This window comes from Aquarana catesbeiana, linkage group LG03 (genome assembly GCF_042186555.1).
Source record: "Aquarana catesbeiana isolate 2022-GZ linkage group LG03, ASM4218655v1, whole genome shotgun sequence".
NCBI lineage: Eukaryota > Metazoa > Chordata > Amphibia > Anura > Ranidae > Aquarana > Aquarana catesbeiana.
The window spans coordinates 17,981,392-18,002,994 of NC_133326.1; the positions used below are offsets into that span (position 1 = coordinate 17,981,392).

Genomic DNA, 21,603 nt, shown 5'->3' on the forward strand with positions numbered 1-21,603 from the left:
TGTGATAAAAAAGTTTTTATTTGCAACATACAATAAGCTCCCATTATTTCATATTGCCAAAATTTTAATCTGCCATTTTTGTGATCTCTGAGCATTGAAATATATTAGATATAGCTGAAACAATCAAAAAAAAAGAAATGGATCTTATAAAGTTGAGATCTCTGTGTATGATGCATCTTCACTCCTGGCTGCTGCTGTGTATAATAGAAGCTGGCGGACGAGCAAGTTCTGGTTGTCAGAGGAAGTTCTGGTTGTCAGAGGATCGGCGAGAGCCAACAGGCGCATTCCACACACTGATCCGAAGTCCGGCTCTTTGATAACAAGTGTGGGATGTGAGGTTGGCAGCAGGAGTAGTCTAAACATCTGGATAGCACATCATCAGGTCTTTGGCGTTCAGTACCTCCATATAATGTAAAATTGTTCTTTGATGATAAGCTGACCCTGTTTTTCCCAAATCCAGTAAGAAGCACAACGGCAACCTGTACTAAATATGACCTCCAAAAAATGCAACCTTTAAAGTCTCAGGGACCAGAAAATCCACTTTATTTCCACTGTCTTCCAAATAGAAGATGTCACTTGTAGCTTATAAATAGGCATAATATCTGCTGGGTAGAATGGACATCATGGGGTGGACTGTATAGAGCAGTTGCAACATTCCTCAACTTGTTGTGCTGTCTTCACCACTAGTGCTGGGACAAGATCCTTTAGCATCAAGGCAAAATGTCCAAAGTGAGCCCCCTTTGCCCACTACTTCTGCCCACAATTCTGTAATATAGCTTGTAGGCCCTTTTAGCACCCCCCCTCCCTTGCTGAAGCTCCCAAGGTGGCCGACTTTTTGACTACTCCTCGGCTTGGCCTTATTCATGCAACGTTCCTCAACTTGCTGTGCTGTTCTTCACCACCAGTGCTGAGACAAGATCCTTTGGCACCAAGGCAAAATTACCAAAGTGAGCCCCCCTTTGCCCACTACTTCTGTAATATAGGTTGTAGGCCCTTTTAGCACCCCCCTCCCTCGCTGAAGCTCCCAAGGTTGCCAAATTTTTGACTACCCCTCGGCCTGGCCTTGTTCATGCAACGTTCCTCAACTTGCTGTGCTGTTCTTCACCGCCAGTGCTGAGACAAGATCCTTTAGCATCAAGGCAAAATGACCAAAGTGAGCCCCCCTTTGCCCACTAATTCTGTAATATAGGTTGTGGGCCCTTTTAGCACCCCCCTTCCCTTGCTGAAGCTCCCAAGGTGGCCGACTTTTTGACTACCCCCTCGGCCTGGCCTTGTTCACTGCATTGTCAACCTCAAGATTTAAAAATAATAGTCCAGATACATTAGCTTCAGACCTTGGCCATCCTTCGTTATTCTGTGATCCAGTTCATAAATTAGTGACTCAGGATTTGGTATTCCATGCCAATAAGGACTTTGGCCTTTTCATCCCTTAAAAAATCTTAAACCCCTTAAGAAGGGTCAGCGTCGGCGCCTTACGTTTGCTCTGGGCTCTAGATGACTTCACCGTAACAAGTTTGGCTTGAGCCACAGAAGGGATCTCTTTGTAACTTAGAGGAGATAGGGTGCTGAGGGTAGGCATGCCATGGCGGCTGGACGTTGCAGAGGAGGACAAGGGGGGCAGGCCGAGCAGCGCCCTCTCCTCGCTGATGTACAATGGCGGTCTAATATGATTGGACCTCTCGGCGTCCCTCCTCACTTCGTGTATGGCATCGTGAAACACCTGCTGCACCAATCGGAAATCCAGGCAAGCGGAGACCTCCCGAAAAAGGCAGCCGTGACGGGAGGCAAGAGCTGAACCATCTGCCTTGCTGACCTGTCTGACAAACGGACAAAGGATCATTAATACGACTAAGTTACAGCGTGTGCATTAACTAAAGCATGCAACAGAAGAAAATCTGCCTTTTCCTATCTGCTAATACGCATAAGCCACACTTCATTCGTCATTCTTTCCTCTTCTGCATTCTAAACATATTTTCATATGAAGCTGGATAAAAACTTGTCAAGGTTCTGCATGTTACATTAATCAAAGAGAGTTCTAGTATAATCCTATCTTCCTATTCTTGTCATAAAGCTAGCTTGCCGATTATTTCAGAGATTTATTATTCATTTTATTTACAATAGCATATGTGTGCCTATTCATGAACGGGGTCATTGAAACCATCTGAGTTATGTGTAGACAAGTGGAGATTCGGATGTATCCACATCTCTGAATTACAATAGTAACAAATTTAAACATATCTAAAATAACAAAAACGAAATTTCATACAAAATAGCAAATTTTCCAACTGCAAATCAAATTTAAAAACAAATTAGAAATGTACTGTAAATTTATTACTGACTATTGCTAATTTCCTTCAATGACTGCGTATATTAGAAAACAGCCGTTTTCCAAAATTCGAATTTCGAAAAGAATATAATAGAATAGAAAATAAAACAATAGAACAGAATAAAACACAATAGAATAGAAAATAAAACAATTCGAGTAGAAAATAAATATATAGATAAAGAAAGGGCCAAGGGGGTACCACATCCATATGAAATTGCTAATGAAAAAAAGGGGAACGTTGGAGCGGACTTTATAGGTACCAGAAAAGGAATACAAAATATTATTAGAAAAATCGTTAATTTATTAAACATAGATATAAAAAAAATTGACAATATAACATTAAAAACAGATAGTGTTGGCTTCCAATAGAATAAGCCACACATAGTATGTGTATTGCTCCCTGTTGCTGCTTGAATATGGCAGGTCGACGTTTCGCTTTTGCTTCCTCAGGACCTATATACCTGACACCAAGCAGAGGGATTCTGCATAAGAAAGGGGAAAAAAATCATATTTCAAATATGGACAATGGGTACAGATATACATATCAAAAGATGAGATGTTCTAGAAAGACATATAAATGATGCATAGAGGAAACCACTCACTTAGAACAGCATAATTCTCATACGCATGACATGCCCCATGCCGTCCCAAGGTGCCTGGATGGTACCAAAAATCACAAGGATCAATCAAAAATCTACATAATATAAAAATATGCATACTGTAAATAATCCAAAAACCTTGGGATGGAATTAGAAAAAATAAAAAATAAAAATAATAAGTAGCCCTAAATTCAGCAAATACGCACTTGGCTATGGAGATGTAAAAGTTTCAATATCAAGCCTAGCAGGTGTAAGTGTACCAGACTGGACTCTAGATGAAAGGACAGTGGCTGTGGGCTAAAGTCCCACAGCCACTGTCCAGTTGGATGAGGACAGACGATACCAATACACATTCCTATGGATACTCACCTTTCCATTTAACTGTATGTGGCCCGGATAGTTATATGGTCTAATTATGAAATTTAATAGAATAATTTTGATTAAATACTAGTGAATTGTTTCTATAATAGAAAATGAAAGGTTTGACAATGGATATCTGCATAATACAATTGTCAGGGGTGATTGAAATATGATGCATTACTTATGGCATGCCCTATGCTTTCCCCCTAGTGGTGGCCTGGTGCTGAGTCTCCTGTTTGATGTTTGTTGGCTCTCTTATGCCGCGTACACACGACCGGACTTTACGGCATACTTTGCCCGGCGGACTTTTCGACGGACTTTACGACGGAGTTTACGACGGACTTTACGAATGAACGGACTTGCCTACACACGATCAACCAAAGTCCGACAGATTCGTACGTGATGACGTACGACCGGACTAAAACAAGGAAGTTCATAGCCAGTAGCCAATAGCTGTCCTAGCGTCGGTTTTTGTCCGTCAGACTAGCATAGAGACGAGCGGACTTGTCGACCGGACTCGAGTCCGTCGGATAGATTTGAAACATGTTTCAAATTTAAGTCCGTCAAACTTTTGAGGAAAAAAAGTCCGCTGGAGCCCACACACGATCGAATTGTCCGACGGACTCCGGTACTCCGGACCAAGTATGCCGGAAAGTCCGCTCGTGTGTACGCGGCATTAGGCTCGATTCACATCTATGCGTGTTGCTTTTGAGCATTTCTGCAGTGCTTTTTGCGGTGCTTGCCGCGTTTTTGAACATGCGTTTTTGCCGCGTTTTGCGTTTTTTTTTTTCAGTTTTTTTTATACTGTATACAGTGTCAAAAAAAAAAAAGAAAGAAAAAAAACGCAAAACGCGGCAAAAACGCGGTTAAAACGCGATACTTGCGTTTTGGATGTGGGTCCATTGAATTCTATTACGTGCAAAACGCTGCATTTTGCATGAAAAAAAGGTCCCCGACCTATTCCAAAAACGCAGAAGCACAAAAATGCATTGATGTGAACATGTTCCATAGGAACCCATGTTAAAAAATTCCCATGCATTTCTGCAAAATGCATCAAAAAATGCATTAGTGTGAAAAGAGCCTAATGGGGGAACCCCTGCATGGAAAACATCCGGCTATAGTGTGACTAATTGTCACTATAAGGCCTAGGTGGTGGTGATGCGATGGTAGGAGACGGGGGGATAACATCTTCCCCCATATATTGAGCCGACGTATGTTTACTCAGTAGATTAATCACTAATATTTCCAATAAATGACTTCCCTTCAGCTTGAATGTATGGTAGGAACATTTACGTTCTTATCTATTCACCAGTACACTTTCTGGCTGTGTAGCAAGCTATTACGCTTATAAGTATCTATTACATGCTAGTGCACAGATGCAGCCCTGACATTGTGGATAGACTGCGCTTTTGCGAGCACCATAGTGCGCATGCGGAAGAGCCGATGTAATGGTCCATCGACCCCGAGCTATCTAATGTGCGCTTCTCGTCCCCTCTTTTTATTTCAGGTGATCCTGACATTAGTGTGGCCGGCCTGTGTATCTGAGATAGCCAGTGGAGCCGTTTATTACTTGTTCCTAAAGGGAACCTGACAATTCTATTCTGTGGTGTCCTGTCTCTCTGTCTTCCCCCTGCTGGTGATCACTTTGGTAGCGCCCATTCAGCTGTCAGTAATAATTGCTGGAGAGCTGGCTTGCTTTTAGGGCCCTTTCACACTGGGGCGGCGTCGGCGGTAAAACGCCGCTATTGTAAGCGGCTCTTTACCTCCGGCATTCGGCCGCTAACGGGGCGGTTTCACCCCTGCTAGCGGCCGAGAAAGGGTTAAAAACCACTGCAGAGGTGCTTTGCCGGCGGTATAGCCGCGCTGTCCCATTGATTTCAATGTGCAGGAGCGGTGAAGGAGCGGTATACACTCCGCTCCTTCACCGCTCCGAAGATGCTGCTAGCAGGACTTTTTTTCCCGTCCTGCCAGCGCATCGCTCCAGTGTGAAAGCCCTCGGGGGCTTTCACACTGGAATGAAAGCAGCGGCTGTTTCGGATCGGTTTGCAGGCGCTATTATTAGAGCAATAGCGCCTGCAAACCGCCCCAGTGTGAAAGGGCCCTTAAGGTATTATATAAAGCCCATTGCTACTGTTGCCTACTATAGCGGTGTAATGCTGGCCATAGACTATACGAAAAATCGGCCGAACCCATTTTCGAAAAACGAACGTTCGGCCGCGACCGCAAACGATTGCGCCATCATGTAATGACCGATAAATCGTTCAGTGGACATAAATAAATCATTTTCTTGTTCGTTTTTTTTTTTTTACATATACCTAGCGCAGACAGTTCGGACGGGAAACACATTAACCTTTCAATTTATCGTTCGTTTGGCAGAAAATTTCCAACCTCATCCTTAGTTTTTTCGGCTCAAAAATGTCCCAACCGATTATCGATTTTGTGCCCATTAACTGGCCGAAAAAAACGAACGAACGGTCTAAATGACCGATTTTCGGCCGATTTTTCGTATAGTGTATGGCCAGCATTACTCTGCTGGACTCCTTGTGACAGGTTTGTGAAATTAATCCTGCATTGTTGCTTAGGATCCTCTTCTGTTCATTACTTATGCTTCAGTAATAGGCTGTCATTATGGAACTGACACTAGATATCTGGTCTTTTTAGATTCTCTATCTGGAGCTACAGGCTATTTTCTAAATGAATGTTTGTGCCTTATCAGCACAGGGCCCTGGAATATACTAACCAGGAGACCTTTGGTGAGTCTGTATTGAGGTACTATATATTCCTACTAATATATTACACTCCTGTTGGAGATCTTAAATTGTGTCATATTTCTCTATAGTTGGTCACATACTGTGTCCTATGGGGATATTTTTCCTACATACCCTGTTTCCCCGAAAATAAGACCTAGCATGATTGTCGGTGATGGCTGCAATATAAGCCCTACCCCCCAAATAAGCCCTAGTTAAAGTCCTTGTAGGTCTTATTTTCAGGGTAGGGCTTATTTTCAGGGAAACAGGGTAGGGCTTATTTGGGGGGTGGGGCTTATATTGCAGCCATCACCGACAATCACGCTAGGTCTTATTTTCGGGGGAAACTGTTCATTATCTAATGATAGACCTTACTGGGGTTCTTTAGCTGTCTGCACTTCTGACGGCCTTTTTTCATTTTAGCCCACAGCCACTGTCATTTCATCTAGAGTCCAGTCTGGTACACTTACACCCGCTAGGCTTGTTATTGAAACTTTTACATCTCCATAGCCAAGTGAGTATTTGCTGAATTTAGGGCTATTTATTATTATTATTATTTTATTTTTATTTTTTTCTAATTCCATCCCAAGGTTTTTGGATTATTTATAGTATGCATATTTTTATATTATGTAGATTTTTTATTGATCCCTCCGGGTATCCTTGTGATTTTTGGTACCATCCAGGCACCCGGGGATGGCGTGGGGCATGTCATGTGTATGAGAACTATGCTGTTCTAAGTGAGTGGTTTCCTCTATGCATCATTTATATGTCTTTCTGGGACATCTCACCTTTTGATATGTATATCTGTACCCATTGTCCATATTTGAAATATGATTTTTTTTTTCCCCCTTTCTTATGCAGAATCCCTCTGCTTGGTGCCAGGCATATAGGTTCCGAGGAAACAAAAGCGAAACGTCAACCTGCCATATTCAAGCAGCAACAGGGTGCAATACACATACTATGTGTGGCTTATTCTATTGGAAGCCAACACTATCTTTTTATAATGTTGTATTGTCATTTTTTTTTATATCTATGTTTAATAAATTAACAATTTTTCTAATAATATTTTGTTTTCCTTTTCTGGTACCTATAAAGTCCGCTCCAACGTTCCCCTTTTTTGAGTAGAAAATAAAAGAATAGAATAGAAAATAAAAAAATTAGAGTAGCAAATAAAAGAATAGAATAAAACAGAATATAGCCTTCTTCCAAAAATCTGAAATAACAAAAAGAAATTTCATGCGAAATAACACATTTTCTTACTTCAAATCAAATTTAAAAACAAATTAGAAATTTACTGTCAATTTATTACTGACTATTGCTAATTTCCTTTAAAGACTGTGTATATTAGAATAGAGTCGTTTTCCAAAATTCAAATTTCAAAAAGAATATAATAGAATAAAATATATCAAATAAAAGACTAGAATAAAACAGAATAGAATAGGAAATAAAATTAGAACAGAAAATAATAGAATAAAACAGAAAAGAATAGAAAATAAAATAGAGTAGCAAATAAAAGAATAGAATAAAACAATATAGCCTTCTTCTGAAATTTGAATTTCAAAAAGAATAGAATAAACCAGAATAGAATATAAGAGTAGAATAGAATACAGTATGTGTGCCTATTCATGAACGCGATAATATTAAACCATCTGAGTTATGTGTAGACATTTTGTCCTAAATCAAAATTCTGACATCATTTTTGTTTTTCGGAGCTTCGGATGTATCCAAATCTCTGAATTACAAGAGTAACAAATTTAAACAAATCTGTAATAACAAAAACGAAATTTCGTGCGAAATAACATTTTCCAACGTCGAATCAGATTTGAAAACAAATTAGAAATGTACTGTAAATTTATTACTGACTATTGCTAAGTTCCTTCAAAGACTGTGTATATTAGAATATAGCCGTCTTCCGAAATCCAAATTTTGAAAAGAATAGAAAAGAATAAAGTAGAACAGAATAGAAATTAAAGGAATAGAATAGAAAATAAAGGAATAGAAAAGAGTGGAAAAGAATAGATAATAATAAAATAGAAAAGCATACAATAGAATAGAAAATAAAAGAATAGAAAAGTATAGAATAGAATAGCATGAAATAGAAAGAATAGAGCCATCTTCCAAAATTTTTTAAAAGAATAGAGTAAAACAGAATAGAATAAAATAACAGAATATAGCCACGTTCTGAAATTTAAATAGAATAGAACCAGCTATTCTTCACAATGAATTCGGATCAATTCGATATTTTCATTTCAAATACTTCAATTGATTGCAAAAATTTAAATCTGGTTGAAAACCAATAAACTAAAGGAAATTATTAACCTAAAGGAGTGGAAGCTCCGCTTATCTACCTCCTCCCCCCCCTCCGGTGCCACATTTGGCACCTTTTGAGGGGGGGGTCGAGATCACTCAGAAGTTCAGCAGCACCTGAGAGCCGATGGAGACAGCAGCTGCGGTGCTGACATCGCTGGATTCCAGGATAGGTAAGTGTCCTAATAGTGAAAGGCAGCAGCTACAGTATGTATAGCTGCCGATTTTAAATTTTTTGCTGGGGGGGGGGGACTCCGCTTTAACGAATCGATCCGAAACTAAACACATTTTTTCGTTCTGCACATGTGTTACTGGCCAGTCAGATTATATGTTAGCTGTACATATGCTATCTGGAAAAGTGGGCCATATCACTGATTATGGTGGGAGAGTATTAGCTGATAATGGAGCTGGACGGTATAGGAAGGAGAGCAGGAGATGGACCATAAGTAGAAGAGGCAGAGTGGGGGCTGATCATGGACCATAGGGGGAAAAGGCACCAGAACAGCAGCTAAACATGGATTTTATTGGTGGTGGTTCTGAACTGGGGGTTGGGACATATCTAGATGTAGCACCCTGATGTTTAGGCAGGGTTGCTATTAAATTTATTTGCCAAGCGATAGTTGCCTTGGCCAATTGTTAGGTCAAATGATTTCACCCTAATTCTGGAATTGCTGCACTTCTCTCTTCTGTCACTAGATGGCCGGGAATCTGGTGACATTAGATAGCACCATGGCATTGCAAGGACAGATTAGGAATGAATGGGGTGTCTCAGCCAGTGGGCAGGGGTTTTCTTGTGTGCCTTGGCCTGCTGGGAGAGCCTATATATTTGGGTGGAGTCAGGTGATCGGGGTTCTGTGCCACCTGGATGGCTGTCTGGGTGGATGTGTGTTGTATTGCCCCAGGCTGCTAAGCCAGAAACCTAAGGCTTATCCCGGGGACATCTGGCTGCTAGGCTGTCTGAGGGCCTATCCAGAAGCTGGAAATCAGCAGAGGGTTGCGATTGAGGGCTTGTAGTCCAACCAGAAGTAACGGTTCCGCTGGCCGGGGAGCCAGTTGTCGTCGGAGGTAGAAGGAAAGCTGTCGCCACTAAGGGACCATCCACCTTGCTACTGGAGACCATAGTGGGTGAGCTGAGGCCAGTACCAGAGCAGACTTCTCGCCAACGGGGGACGGTGAAGAAGTGGGAAAATGTCAACAAGTGCCAAGTCAGGGACCCAGTTTCCCTACAGGCAATGGCGCGCGGCAGCACCCGAGAGCTGCGGTGCCGACATAGCTGGATTCCAGGATAGGTAAGTGTCCTAATAGTAAGAGTCAGCAGCTACATTATGTATAGCTGCTGATTTTAAATTTTTTGCTGGTGGGGGGGGGGTCAAAGCTCCGCTTTAACGGATCGATCCGACACTAAACAAATTTTTTCACTCTGCACATGTCTATGTGTTACTGGCCAATCAGACTATATGTTAGCTGTACATATGCTATCTGGTAAAGTGGGCCATATCACTGATCATGGTGGGAGAGTATTAGCTGATAATTGAGCTGGACGGTATAGGAAGGAGTGTGGGAGATGGACCATAAGTAGAAGAGACAGAGTGAGAGCCGATCATGGACCATAGGGGGAAAAGGCACCAGAACAGCAGCTAAATATGGATTTTATTGGTGGTGGTTGTGAACTGTGGGGGGTTACATAGAGCAGGCAAAGGTTAAATCTGAACATGGGAGAAGAGTGCTAAATAATCGTGGAACGTTGGGAGAGGCAGGAAAGAGTGAAAGCTGATCATGTAGTAGATAGAAAGAGCAAGCAGAGTAGGAACTGATCATGGACGACAAAGGAAGACACACCAGAACAACAACTAAACATGGGTTTTATGGGTTTAGGGGAGCACAGAGGAGGCTGATTTGCCACTGGTTCTGGCCTGGGGGGTGGGGGTTACATAGAGCAGACAAAGGTTAAGTTGGACATGGCAGAGGGTGGAGAGGAGAGAGGAGTGCCAACTGACTATGGAACATTGGGGGAGTCATAGAAGAGAGTGAGAGCTGACCATGGAGTTGATAGAAAGGACAAGCAGAGTGGGAGCTGATCATGAACCACAAGAAAAAAAGGCACCAGAACAGGAACTGAACATGGGCTTTATGGCTGTGGGGGAGTATAGAAGAAGCCAGTTTGCCACTGGTTCTGGAATGAGGAGGGAGCAAACAAAGAAGACAAAGTTAAATCTGAAAATGGCAAAGGGTGGAGGGTAGAAAGGAGTGCCAACTGACCATGCAACATTGGGGGAGGCAGGGAGGAGAGTGAGAGCTGACCATGTAGTAGATAGAAAGAGCAAGCAGTGTAGGAGCTAATCATGGACCATAGAGGAAAAGACACCAGAACAACGACTAAACATGGGTTTTATAGCTTTAGGGGAGCATAGAGGAGGCTGATTTGCCACTGGTTCTGGTCTGGGGAAGGGGCATACAGAAGAGAGAAAGCTAAAGCTAAACATGGCAAAGGGTGGTGGGGGGGGAGGAGTTCCAATTGACCATGGAGCATTGGGAAAGTCAGAGAAGAGAGTGAGAGCTGACCAGGGAGTTGAGAGAGAGAGAACAGGCAAAGTGGGTGCTGATCATGGACCATAGGGGAAGAGGCACCAGAACAACAGCTGAACATGGATTTTATGGGTGTGGGGGTTCATAGGGGTGGCCAATTTTGCATTAGTTCTGGACTGGGGGGGGGGAGGCATAGAGGAGGCAAAGCTAAAGCTGAACACGGCAGAGGGTGGAAGGAAGAGAGAAGTATCAACTAACCATGGAACATGGTCAGGGGCAGGGATGAGAGTGAGAGCTGACTAGGAAGTAAATAGAAAGATAATGAGGGATGAGCTTGGGTTTTCGGTTAGATCTCAAATCTGGAAGGAAACTGTCAGTGATGGCCCAATCAACTGTGGCCTTACCATCCCCTCTCCCTTCCCACAGTTGCACATAAACAAATGGGCAGGAGTGCTTATTGCATCATTGGCTTATAGCGTTTGTTACCCCAATACTTCATATTCCTGATGGGCCGAACACCCCCTATTCGGTTTGCAGCAGAACTCCTGAACAGGGGAAAAATTTGGCCTCGAGCCACAAACTCAATTGAAGTCTAAGGGAGCCAGACATGAAAAATCAAAAGACCCCATTTTGAAGGCTGATATCCAAGCTATTGGCCATAAAAAGGGGTATGGGGGTCCAGGTACTGCCCTGGGGGACATGCATTAATGCAATTTTTTTTTAAATGATCATTTTTAAAGAAGCAGTGATTTTAATGATGCTTAAAGTGCAACAAAAAAAATTCCTTTAAATATAGTGCCGGGGGGGGGTCTGCCTGTACAGTGGCGCATCTGTGCCGTGTAGAGAACCTGCTGCAGCAAAAATGACATTTCTAGATGTAGCACCCTGATGTTTAGACAGAGTTGCTATTACATTTATTTGCCAAGTGATAGTTGCCTTGGCCAATTGTTAGGTCAATTGACTTCGCCCTAATTCTTGAATTGCTGAACTTCTCTATTCTGTCGCTAGATGGCCGGGTAATTGGTGACATTGGATAAGACAAGGGCATTGCAGGGACAGATTAGAAATGAATGGGGTGTCTCAGCCAATGGGCAGGGATTTTCTTGGGTCCCTTGGCCTGCTGGAGAGAGCCTATTTATTTGGGTGGAGTCAGGTGATCGGAGGTTCTGTGCCACCTGAACGGGCTGTCTGGGTGGGCGTGTGTTGTATTGCCCCCGGCTGCTAGGCCAGAAACCTAAGGCCTATCCCGGGGACATCTGGCTGCTAGGCTGTCTGAGGGCCTATCTAGAAGCAGGAAAGTAGCAGAGGGTTGGGACTGCGGGCTTTTAGTCCAACCAGAAGGAACGGTTCCGCCGGCCGGGGAACCAGTCGTGGTTGGAGGTAGAAGGAAAGCTGTCGTCACTAAGGGACCAACCACCTTGCCACCGGAGACCATTGTGAGTAAGCTGAGGCCAGTACCAGAGCAGACTTCTCGCCAACCGGGGACAGTGAAGAAGTGGGAAAACTTCAGCAAGTGACAAGTCAGGGACCCAGCGGGACAGCAGAGGTGGCGCTTGTGGAGTGCCAAGCCAGGGACCTAACGTGTCAGCGGGGGTGAAGCTTACAGAGTATCTGTGAGTGTCAAGCCAGGGACCCAGCAGGACAGCGGGGGTGATGCTTGAGGAAGATACTGAGTGCTAACAGTGAAAGAGCTCAGGGGATCCAGTGGCTAATGGATCTGAAGTCTAGAGATTGGGAGCTTGTTGAGTGAAGACCCACAGTGAGTGAGTGTGGGGTAAAGAGAACTGTACGTATTGCAGATAGTTGAATATCTTTACCGTTAGTAACAGCTACAAGACTGTTGCCATAGGAGACAGCGGTCCTACCTATACAGAAGTGGTGTCCAGCCGGAGGCCTTCACCTGTATAGCTGTCTACCTACAGAAGTCTCGGAATCTGCTAATTATCTTTGCATCTACCTAAGGGTGTCCTGGCCCTAACCCTCTTTCCCACTGTTCTGTTCAAGAGACAATAAATCTCTTTGCATTCAAAAAGTCTCTGGCGCCCACCTGTTCATCTTGCATTTCACCCACCATGCCTTGTAACCCACTCTGTACTGTAGGATGTCAGCTCTCCCTAACTCTGGAGGTAACTGTAACTATTAGGCCAAAAGAGGCCAGGGACTTTGCTACAAAAAGAAAAAAAATGAGTCAATACCCATTTAAATTAACTCACGGTTGCAATTGCTGGCCGGCAATATAAAAAAAAAAAACGGCAATTTTTTTTTTAAATGGCATAGAGTCCCCCCCAAGAGGGCCCCCAGATCCCAGCCCCCCCATGTGAATGAGTAGCGGTACATTGTACCCCTACTCATTCACCAAAAAAGTGTAAAAAAAATTACATTAGCCGGTTTTTGACGATTCTTTTATAAAAAAAACTAAAAAAAACTGTCCCCCCGATGTAGATCCAAAACGTCAATCACGATGACCATCACACCGCTGGCCATAAATTTCCTCAGTGCCATTGACTTAAAGTGTTACTAAACCCAGGAGCCTGCATTCACTATATCTGGTCTCCCACAGTACACAGAACATGGAAATGCAATTTATTTAGTAAATATAAACTGCTAAATACCTTTTCTCATCAGCAGTATATAGCAGTCTTGTGACTTCTATAAGTGGCTGGTTAAAGCGTGTAGGAGGAGTTTTCATTCTCCCCTGATTGTCCTATGAGGCTGCAGGACTCCCAGACCCTCTGTCTGGACAGTGCTGATTGGCCCTGTGCTGATCACATGCACTCTCCCAAGAAAAAAAAAAAAAAACCTCTCTAGCAATACACACCAAACTGAGCATGTGCAGCTTGCCCCCAAGACTCTGTTCTATCAGCTGATACATTGGGGACAATGGAAGAAGGAGAGGATTAGAGAAGACGGGATCAAACAGCCTTTTTAAACAATGCGGAGGATTGACCACTTAGGTTCCACAGTGAGTATAACAAGCATGCTTTACTGCATATACAGACTGATTTTACTGTTGCGGGTTTAGTAACACCTTAATATGGCCATATTAGGTCAATGTCATTGGCCCAATACCACCATGGGACCATAATAGGCCAATTAGGCCACTAGCATCCCTGCCCCTTTGTGTGCTTGCAGCTGTTTTGCCCATGCCACCACACTGCAAGCTCCACCATGTGACCACAGGTGATGTTGTGTGCTTTGGATCATGAGTTGTTCCAGGCCTTCTCCACACTTTTTTCTTCCCATCATTCTGATACAGAATAATCTTAGTTTCATCTGTCCAAAGAATGCTTTTCCAGAATTAGTCTGGCTTTTTTTTATGTTTTTTGGTAAAGTCTAATCTGGCTTTTCTATTCTTCAGGCCTATGAATGGTTTGCACCTTGTGGTGAACCCTCTGTATTTGCTCTCGTGAAGTCTTCTTTTAAATGTAGACTTTGACAATGATTCGCCCACCTCCTGGAGAGTGTCATTCACTTGTCTGGATGTTGTGAATGGGTTTTTCTTTACTATAGAGAGAATCCTGCGATCATCCACTACTGTTGTCTTTCATGGTCGTCCAGGCCTTTTTATGTTGCTGAGCTCCCCAGTGTGTTCGTGTTTTGGGGTCCTGGCCGGAGTTGATTGGGCCAGTACTGACAGCTTGTTTCTGGATTTGGCCGGAGCCCATTATTAGTGGCAAGAGTGTGTGAATCACATAACTGGCTGTACATAATTACAAAATCTTTGTCAGGTAGGACAGTAAACATATAAGTATTTCAAATGAATATTTCACTGTTTGCTTGGAACTCTGCTGTTAAAATAGTTAAAAACATACAACGATACCTGCTACATAGAACTGTCACCTTGGGACAGAGGAGGAATTGTGAAACAGGCAGTGCACTCTGTTACCCGTATAGAAGAGTAGGTGAAAGGTGGAGGCTATAGACAGGAAAAAGAGAAGCAGAATAGGAAAAAAAAGGAAAGCATTGTATGTTAATGTAATGAACATAAATTGCAGGAATAAAAAGAAAACTGCTGAGGAAGTATAAAATTCAAAAACTGAGAGATGCTAGACGAGAACATAAAAAAGTGACGGCAGAAAAAGAGTAGTCCTTTTTCCTTTTTTTTTTATTTTTTATATTGTTTTTTTTTTGTTAACTTTGATGTCTTTGTTGCCTGGCTATAGATCTACAGTTAGGTCCATATATATATATATTTGGACACAGGCACAGTTTTTATACTTTTGACTCTGTATGACACCAGAATAAGATTAGAACAAAACAATCCAAATGAATTTGAAGTGCAGACTTTCAGCTTTAATTCAAGGGGTTAAACATAATTATCAAGTACAAATTTTAGGAACTGCAACCATTTTTATACACAGTCCCCCCCCATTTTCAAGGCTCAAATGTAATTGGACACATTAATATAATCATAAATAAAATGTTCATTTTTTAATATTTTGTTGAGAATCCTTTACTGGCAATGACTGCCTGAAGTCTGGAACCCATGGACATTACCAAAGATTGGGTTTCCTCCTTTCTGATGCTTTGCCAGGCTCTAACTGCAGCTGTCTTCAGTTCTTTGTTTGTGGGTCTTTCTGCCTTTAGTTTTGCCTTCAGCAAGCAAAATGCTCAATTGAGTTGAGATCAGGTGACTCGGCCATTGCAGAATATTTCACTTCTTTTCCTTCAAAAGCTCCTGGGCTTCTTTTGCAGTGTGTTTTGGATCATTGTCCATCTGTACTGTGAAGCGCCGTCCAATCAACTTTGCTGCATTTGGCTGAATCTGGGCTGACAGTATATCTCTAAACACTGCAGATTTCATCCGGCTGCTTCTGTCTTCTGTCACATCATCAATAAAAAGAATGACCCAGTGCCACTGGAAGCCGTGCATGCCCATGCCATCACACTGCAAGCTCCACCATGTGACCACAGATGATGTTGTGTGCTTTGGATCATGAGTTGTTCCAAGCCTTCTCCAGAGTTTTTTCTTTCCATCATTCTGGTACAAATTAATCTTAGTTTCATCTGTCCAAAGAATGCTTTTCCAGAACTAGTCAGGCTTTTTTTTTTTAATGTTTTTTGGCAAAGTCTAATGTGGCTTTTCTATTCTTCAGGCCTATGAATGGTTTGGACCTTGTGGTGAACCCTCTGTATTTGCTCTCGTGAAGTCTTCTTTTAAATGTAGACTTTGACAATGATACGCCAACCTCCTGGAGAGTGTTTTTCACTTGTCTGTATGTTGTGAATGGGTTTTTCTTTACCATAGAGAGAATCCTGTGATCATCCACCACTGTTGTCTTCCGTGGACGTCCAGGCCTTTTTATGTTGCTGAGCTCACCAGTGCATTCTTATTTCCTCGGAATGTACCAAACTGTTGATTTGGTTACTCCTAACATTGCTGCTATCTCTCTGATGGATTTGTTTTGTTTTTGAAGCCTTACAATGGCCTGTTTCACTTGCATGGACAGCTCCTTTGAATGCATGATGTAGGTTCACAGCAATAGATTCCAAATGGAAATTCCACACTTATGCCGCGTACACACCGTCGGAATTTCCGACAACAAATGTTCGATGGGAGCTGGTTGTTGGAAATTCCGACTGTGTGTAGGCTCCATCGGACATTTGTTGTCGGAATTTCCGACAGCAAAAATTTGAGAGCTGATTTAACAAAATCCGTTGTCGGAAATTCCGATCGCGTGTACACAATTCCAATGCACAAAATTCCACGCATGCTCGGAATCAAGCAGAAAAGCTGCACTGGCTATTGAACTTCATTTTTCTCGGCTCATGGTACATGTTGTACTTCACAGCGTTCTTGACGTTTGGAATTTCCAACAACATTTGTGCGACCATGTGTATGCAAGACAAGTTTGAGCCAACATCCGGCGGAAATAAATCCAGGATTTTGTTTTCGGAATGTCCGATCGTGTGTACGCGGCATTAGAATCAACGCCAGACCTTTTACCTGCTTAATTAATGAAGAAATAATGAAGGAGTAGCCCACACCTGGCCATGAAACAGCTTTTGATTCAATTGTCCAATTACTTTTGGTCCCTTAAAAAAGGGGGGGGGGGGTGGCTCTTGAGAGCTGTAATTCCTAAACCCTTACTCCGATTTGGATGTACATACCCTCAAATTAAACCTGAGAGTGTGCACTTTCAGCCTATATCCACTATAGAATTATAGCTTGAATATGTTTTGGTAAATACCTGAAAAAAAACAAAATTGTGCCTGTGTCCAACTACAAATGGACCTAACTATATGTTTATTCCAAACATGTTTGAAACCATTTACTGTTGACTGCACAGAACTGTAGAGATCATAGGACATTGCACATATTACTATGTACATTGCATTTAAAAAACATTTTATTCCAGCAGCTATATAATAGTAATATTCACAATAATAACAGAAATGTATTCTAGAAATTACAGAAGGGTTGGGAGAGCGGAGGGTGCAGCTTCTCTTGGGCCGATATAGTTTAGAGCAGCCTTTTTTAACCAGGGTGCCCAGGCATCCTGGTGTGCCTTGAAGTTTCTTCAAAGGTGCCTTGTCAAAAGGCCTAAAAATGTCCCCAAAATTGTATGCAAGTCAATGAGTGGATGAAACCTGCCTTTCAGTTACACAAAGCCACAGGTTATTGTATACCATTACAACCTTCTAGCTGCCAACCTCCTAACGACCAATAACATCATCAGTTAATAAGGATATCAGTCGCCTGCATATCATCCTTGATTGACCCTCCCCTGCCTCTCTCCATCAACTTAGGGGGCTCATTAGCTAAGTGATGGAATAAAACTGAGGGAGAAGAGAAACGCTGGAATACTAGTCAGTACCAGTTTACAATAATGTATTTGTTTTGGAAGAATAAATCACCTCTAACGTTGGATGTCACACATATATTGATGTTGCTGCATTATGTAAAACTATCAGAATCGTTTTTGCGTTTTAGAATGGGGCGCCTCAAGGCTGTCCATGATTTTGGAGGACGCCTCGAGATTGTCTATAATTGTATAGGGTGCCTTGACTGAAAAAAGTTTGAGAAACACTGGTTTAGAGGACCAAATCATAACATGCCCTATATACTCAGCATACTTGATACTGAATGATAACAGTAAAATTTGTCAGACATAGGGGGACCGTATTACACATTTGGTGGTCCTGCCCTTCTGGGCACACATTTTTTCTATATTTGAAGTGAGGAGCATCACCAGGGCAACAGAAATCGCACTCCTCTCTCTGTTCCTGGGGCCAAACTCTAGTGCGAAAAAAGGTCTTCTACACTTCTTTTTACTGGTTGCCAGAATCGTGTATACCTAGATTATGGAATTGTGTATACCTAGATCCTGTATACCTAGATCCATCCCTCATCTAAAGAATGGATCTCCACTCTTCTGCAACACATGGACTAACTAACAGCTTTGTTATAATAAATGTAAACAATATATCTCCACTTGGATTATCTGGATCACCTACAGGAGCTCTGACCAATTTAAAACTTCCTTTATTATTGCCAGTACCCATTCTGTGGACCGGACTTAGGGGCTACCCCCCCTACCCAGTAGTCACTTGCCCCCCTCCTTTCCTTCAAAAAGAGCTGTGCTATTTTTGAATTGTGACTGCGGGGAGAAGATCCCTGGCCTCCTGTCATAGGGAAGGGAGGGGTTGATCAGGGGAAGAGCAGGCAGATGGGTGTAACATGTAACATGTTCATATAGGTCAACTTATCCTTTAAACGCTCTTTTTAAGCAGTAACTGGATGTTTCTTATGATGTGGTATTATAACAGCTATCTTCTCTGTTGATCATGTTTAATATGTTAATAAAAGACCTGGAGGATGGGGTAAACAGTTCAATCTCTGTATTTGCGGACGATACTAAGCTAAGCAGGGCAATAACTTCTCCGCAGGATGTGGAAACCTTGCAAAAAGACCTGAACAAATTAATGGTGTGGACAACTACATGGCAAATGAGGTTCAATGTAGAAAAATGTAAAATAATGCATTTGGGTGGCAAAAATATGAATGCAATCTATACACTGGGGGGAGAACCTCTGGGGGAACCTAGGATGGAAAAGGACCTGGGGGTCCTAGTAGATGATAGGCTCAGCAATGGCATGCAATGCCAAGCTGCTGCTAACAAAGCAAACATAATATTGGCATGCATTAAAAAGGGGATTAATACCAGAGATAAAACAATAATTCTACCGCTCTACAAGACTGTGGTCCGGCCGCACCTGGAGTATGCTGTCCAGTTCTGGGCACCAGTCCTCATGAAGGATGTACTGGAAATGGAGCGAGCACAAAGAAGGGCAACAAAGCTAATAAAGGGTCTGGAGGATATTAGTTATGAGGAAAGGTTGCGAGCACTGAACTTATTCTCTCTGGAGAAGAGACGCTTAAGAGGGGATATGATTTCAATATACAAATACCGTACTGGTGACCCCACAATAGAGATAAAACTTTTTCGCGGAAGGGAGTTCAACAAGACACGTGGCCACTCATTAAAATTAGAAGAAAAGAGGTTTAACCTTGAACTACGTAGAGGGTTCTTTACTGTAAGAGTGGCAAGGGTGTGGAATTCCCTTCCACAAGCGGTGGTCTCAGCGGGGGGGGGGGGCATCGATAGTTTCTAGAAACTATTAGATAAGCACCTGAATGACCGCAACATACAGGGATATACAATGTAATACTGACATATAATCACACACATGGGTTGGACTTGATGGACTTGTGTCTTTTTTCGACCTCACCTACTATGTAACTATGTAACAGCATATGTGGATAATATTGGAGATCCTAGATGAAGAAGTCACGTGGGCGTGACGCTACGCGTTGGGACAGACAGGCACATCGGAAGTGACATCGGAACTATGTATGTGTCATTGAAGGATCAGTGCTAGATGATATGACCATAGTTAGAGGGGGGTGCCCGCAAGAATGTGGGAAAGCTTCAACAAGCGATTAAGACCCAAAAATAGCGAAACGCATCTGGGGAGTTCCCTACTGGTGGAGAACAAGAGCTGAAGCCATCTTTTACCCATCTCATTCATATTCATACAACAGGGAGTTGGTGTCTGTGTGCAGACGGTCACCATTTTCTTGAAGTCTACTAGAGCCTATCAAGCTGACCCAGTCTGTTTTGCGCCAATCTATTTTACATTGTGATCCGACTGACACAGGTTTGGGGGCACTTGAGCTGTACCATTTTCTTTGCTCTGGGCTACAAATGTGGGAAAGCCTCTATGTTAATACCAACCAGTTGGGCAATGACAGCTGGTTTCTTTCACAGGGAACGTATTGAATTTCAAGAGCTGGCAAAGTTAGAACAGGTAAGATACAAATAATAAAGAGCAACAAGCTACAGGCCAGTTTGTATACCGACTATAAAGGGCTTACAAAAACAGTCATGGAAACATAGGGTGGGAAACCAACCTTTGGATCAAGATTCACTGTTGCTGCTCGTTTCTAGTAGATTCTCCCAAGGGAAAACATGTTCCCAATTATTAAAGGGGAGTGGACAGAAGGGAAATAGAAGACAGATGGAAGAGAGTCAATGGAAAGACAGAGAAAAGAGAGAGGAGAGAGAAAAAGGAACCAATTCCCCTGCCACCCTCCCCATGCAACACATGCTCAATTGAAGCAAAAATAAGTTGTTTGTTCCATTGGTGGGACAAGGATAATCCAACCAATGTTGTCGTAAAAAATAGATTTTTGTAATGTTTCTGTAAAAGAATGGCCACCAGCCTCTCCAGTGCTCTGTAAAAACTATTTTTGACTTCTTGGAAAACAAGTGTGGATGTTTTCCAGGCTGTAGCTATTGTTAGCTTCATGGCAGAAAATATCTACAAAATTCATTTCCGTTCTCTTCTGAAATCAGACGCTATTGAGAAGAGGGCTTCCCAAGGGTTTTTCTTTAAAGTGTATCTGTCGTCAAAGTGTAAAATCATAGATTTGTTTTCCACACTGAGTTGCAATTATTTCCGAAATACAGATGAGGGGACACACTGGACAGGTTTACTGCCATGGTGCCATGTGCTGGGTGTCCAGTGCGCCCCCTGTGCCTTTAAGGAGGGGTTGGGCCCCCTCAAGCTCACCTGCCCCCTACCTATCCATTATAATGCATGTGCTTCCATTATGGAGACTCTCAGAATTTAGAGTTAGGACTACAGAAAGTACCGGGGTGCCTTGACTGGGCTCTGTAGCTTACGCATGTATTTGCAAATGTGTGCCAACTAAACCCCAGTTTTTAACACATACTGTTAGACAGGATAATTTGGTTGGTTGCAGGCTGGTTGGTAGGTTGAGCTGGGAGTTTCTCTGGTTTTGTTTTGCATGTGTTGCCCTTCCATGTGCTCCTTGATGCAAAGACCAGTTATAGGTGGGGGTAGTGGCCATTTGTTTGCCCAATTATTTCTAGCCTAATCCTATCATTCAAAACCATCTTGAAGTTTGTAAACTTTTTGTGAAGATCTCCACATATTTACTTCCCTAAATTCTGTGACATGTAATCACTATACCCTGTGGGTAGGCACTGCTGTGTCACACATTTCACAGAGCCTGCCTTCTGACCTGCAGAGGTACTGGTGGGTGAAAGAGTCAGTATAGGAATCAGTGCTTGCAAGCAGTAAGGGGTACCATCAGTAGCGGCCGCTTATACGGGGCGCAGGGGCACCGTCCTCCTAACCTCCATGTGCCCGGCCCCTAATCTCCATGCAGGGTGCCGGATGCATGCATTGCTATGGGTTTTTTTTTTTG

General features: G+C 42.7%; 1 protein-coding gene across 1 annotated transcript in view; it reads right to left on the minus strand.

Moving 5' to 3' along the window:
• RASL12 (RAS like family 12) overlaps nucleotides 1–21,603 on the minus strand; it is a 99,116-nt gene continuing 77,513 nt past the window's right edge. Inside the window, exon 6 of the mRNA XM_073618341.1 lies at nucleotides 1–1,817. Coding sequence (XP_073474442.1) covers nucleotides 1,430–1,817 — 388 coding nt within the window. The 3' untranslated portion in view covers nucleotides 1–1,429. The remainder of the gene's footprint in view (nucleotides 1,818–21,603) is intronic.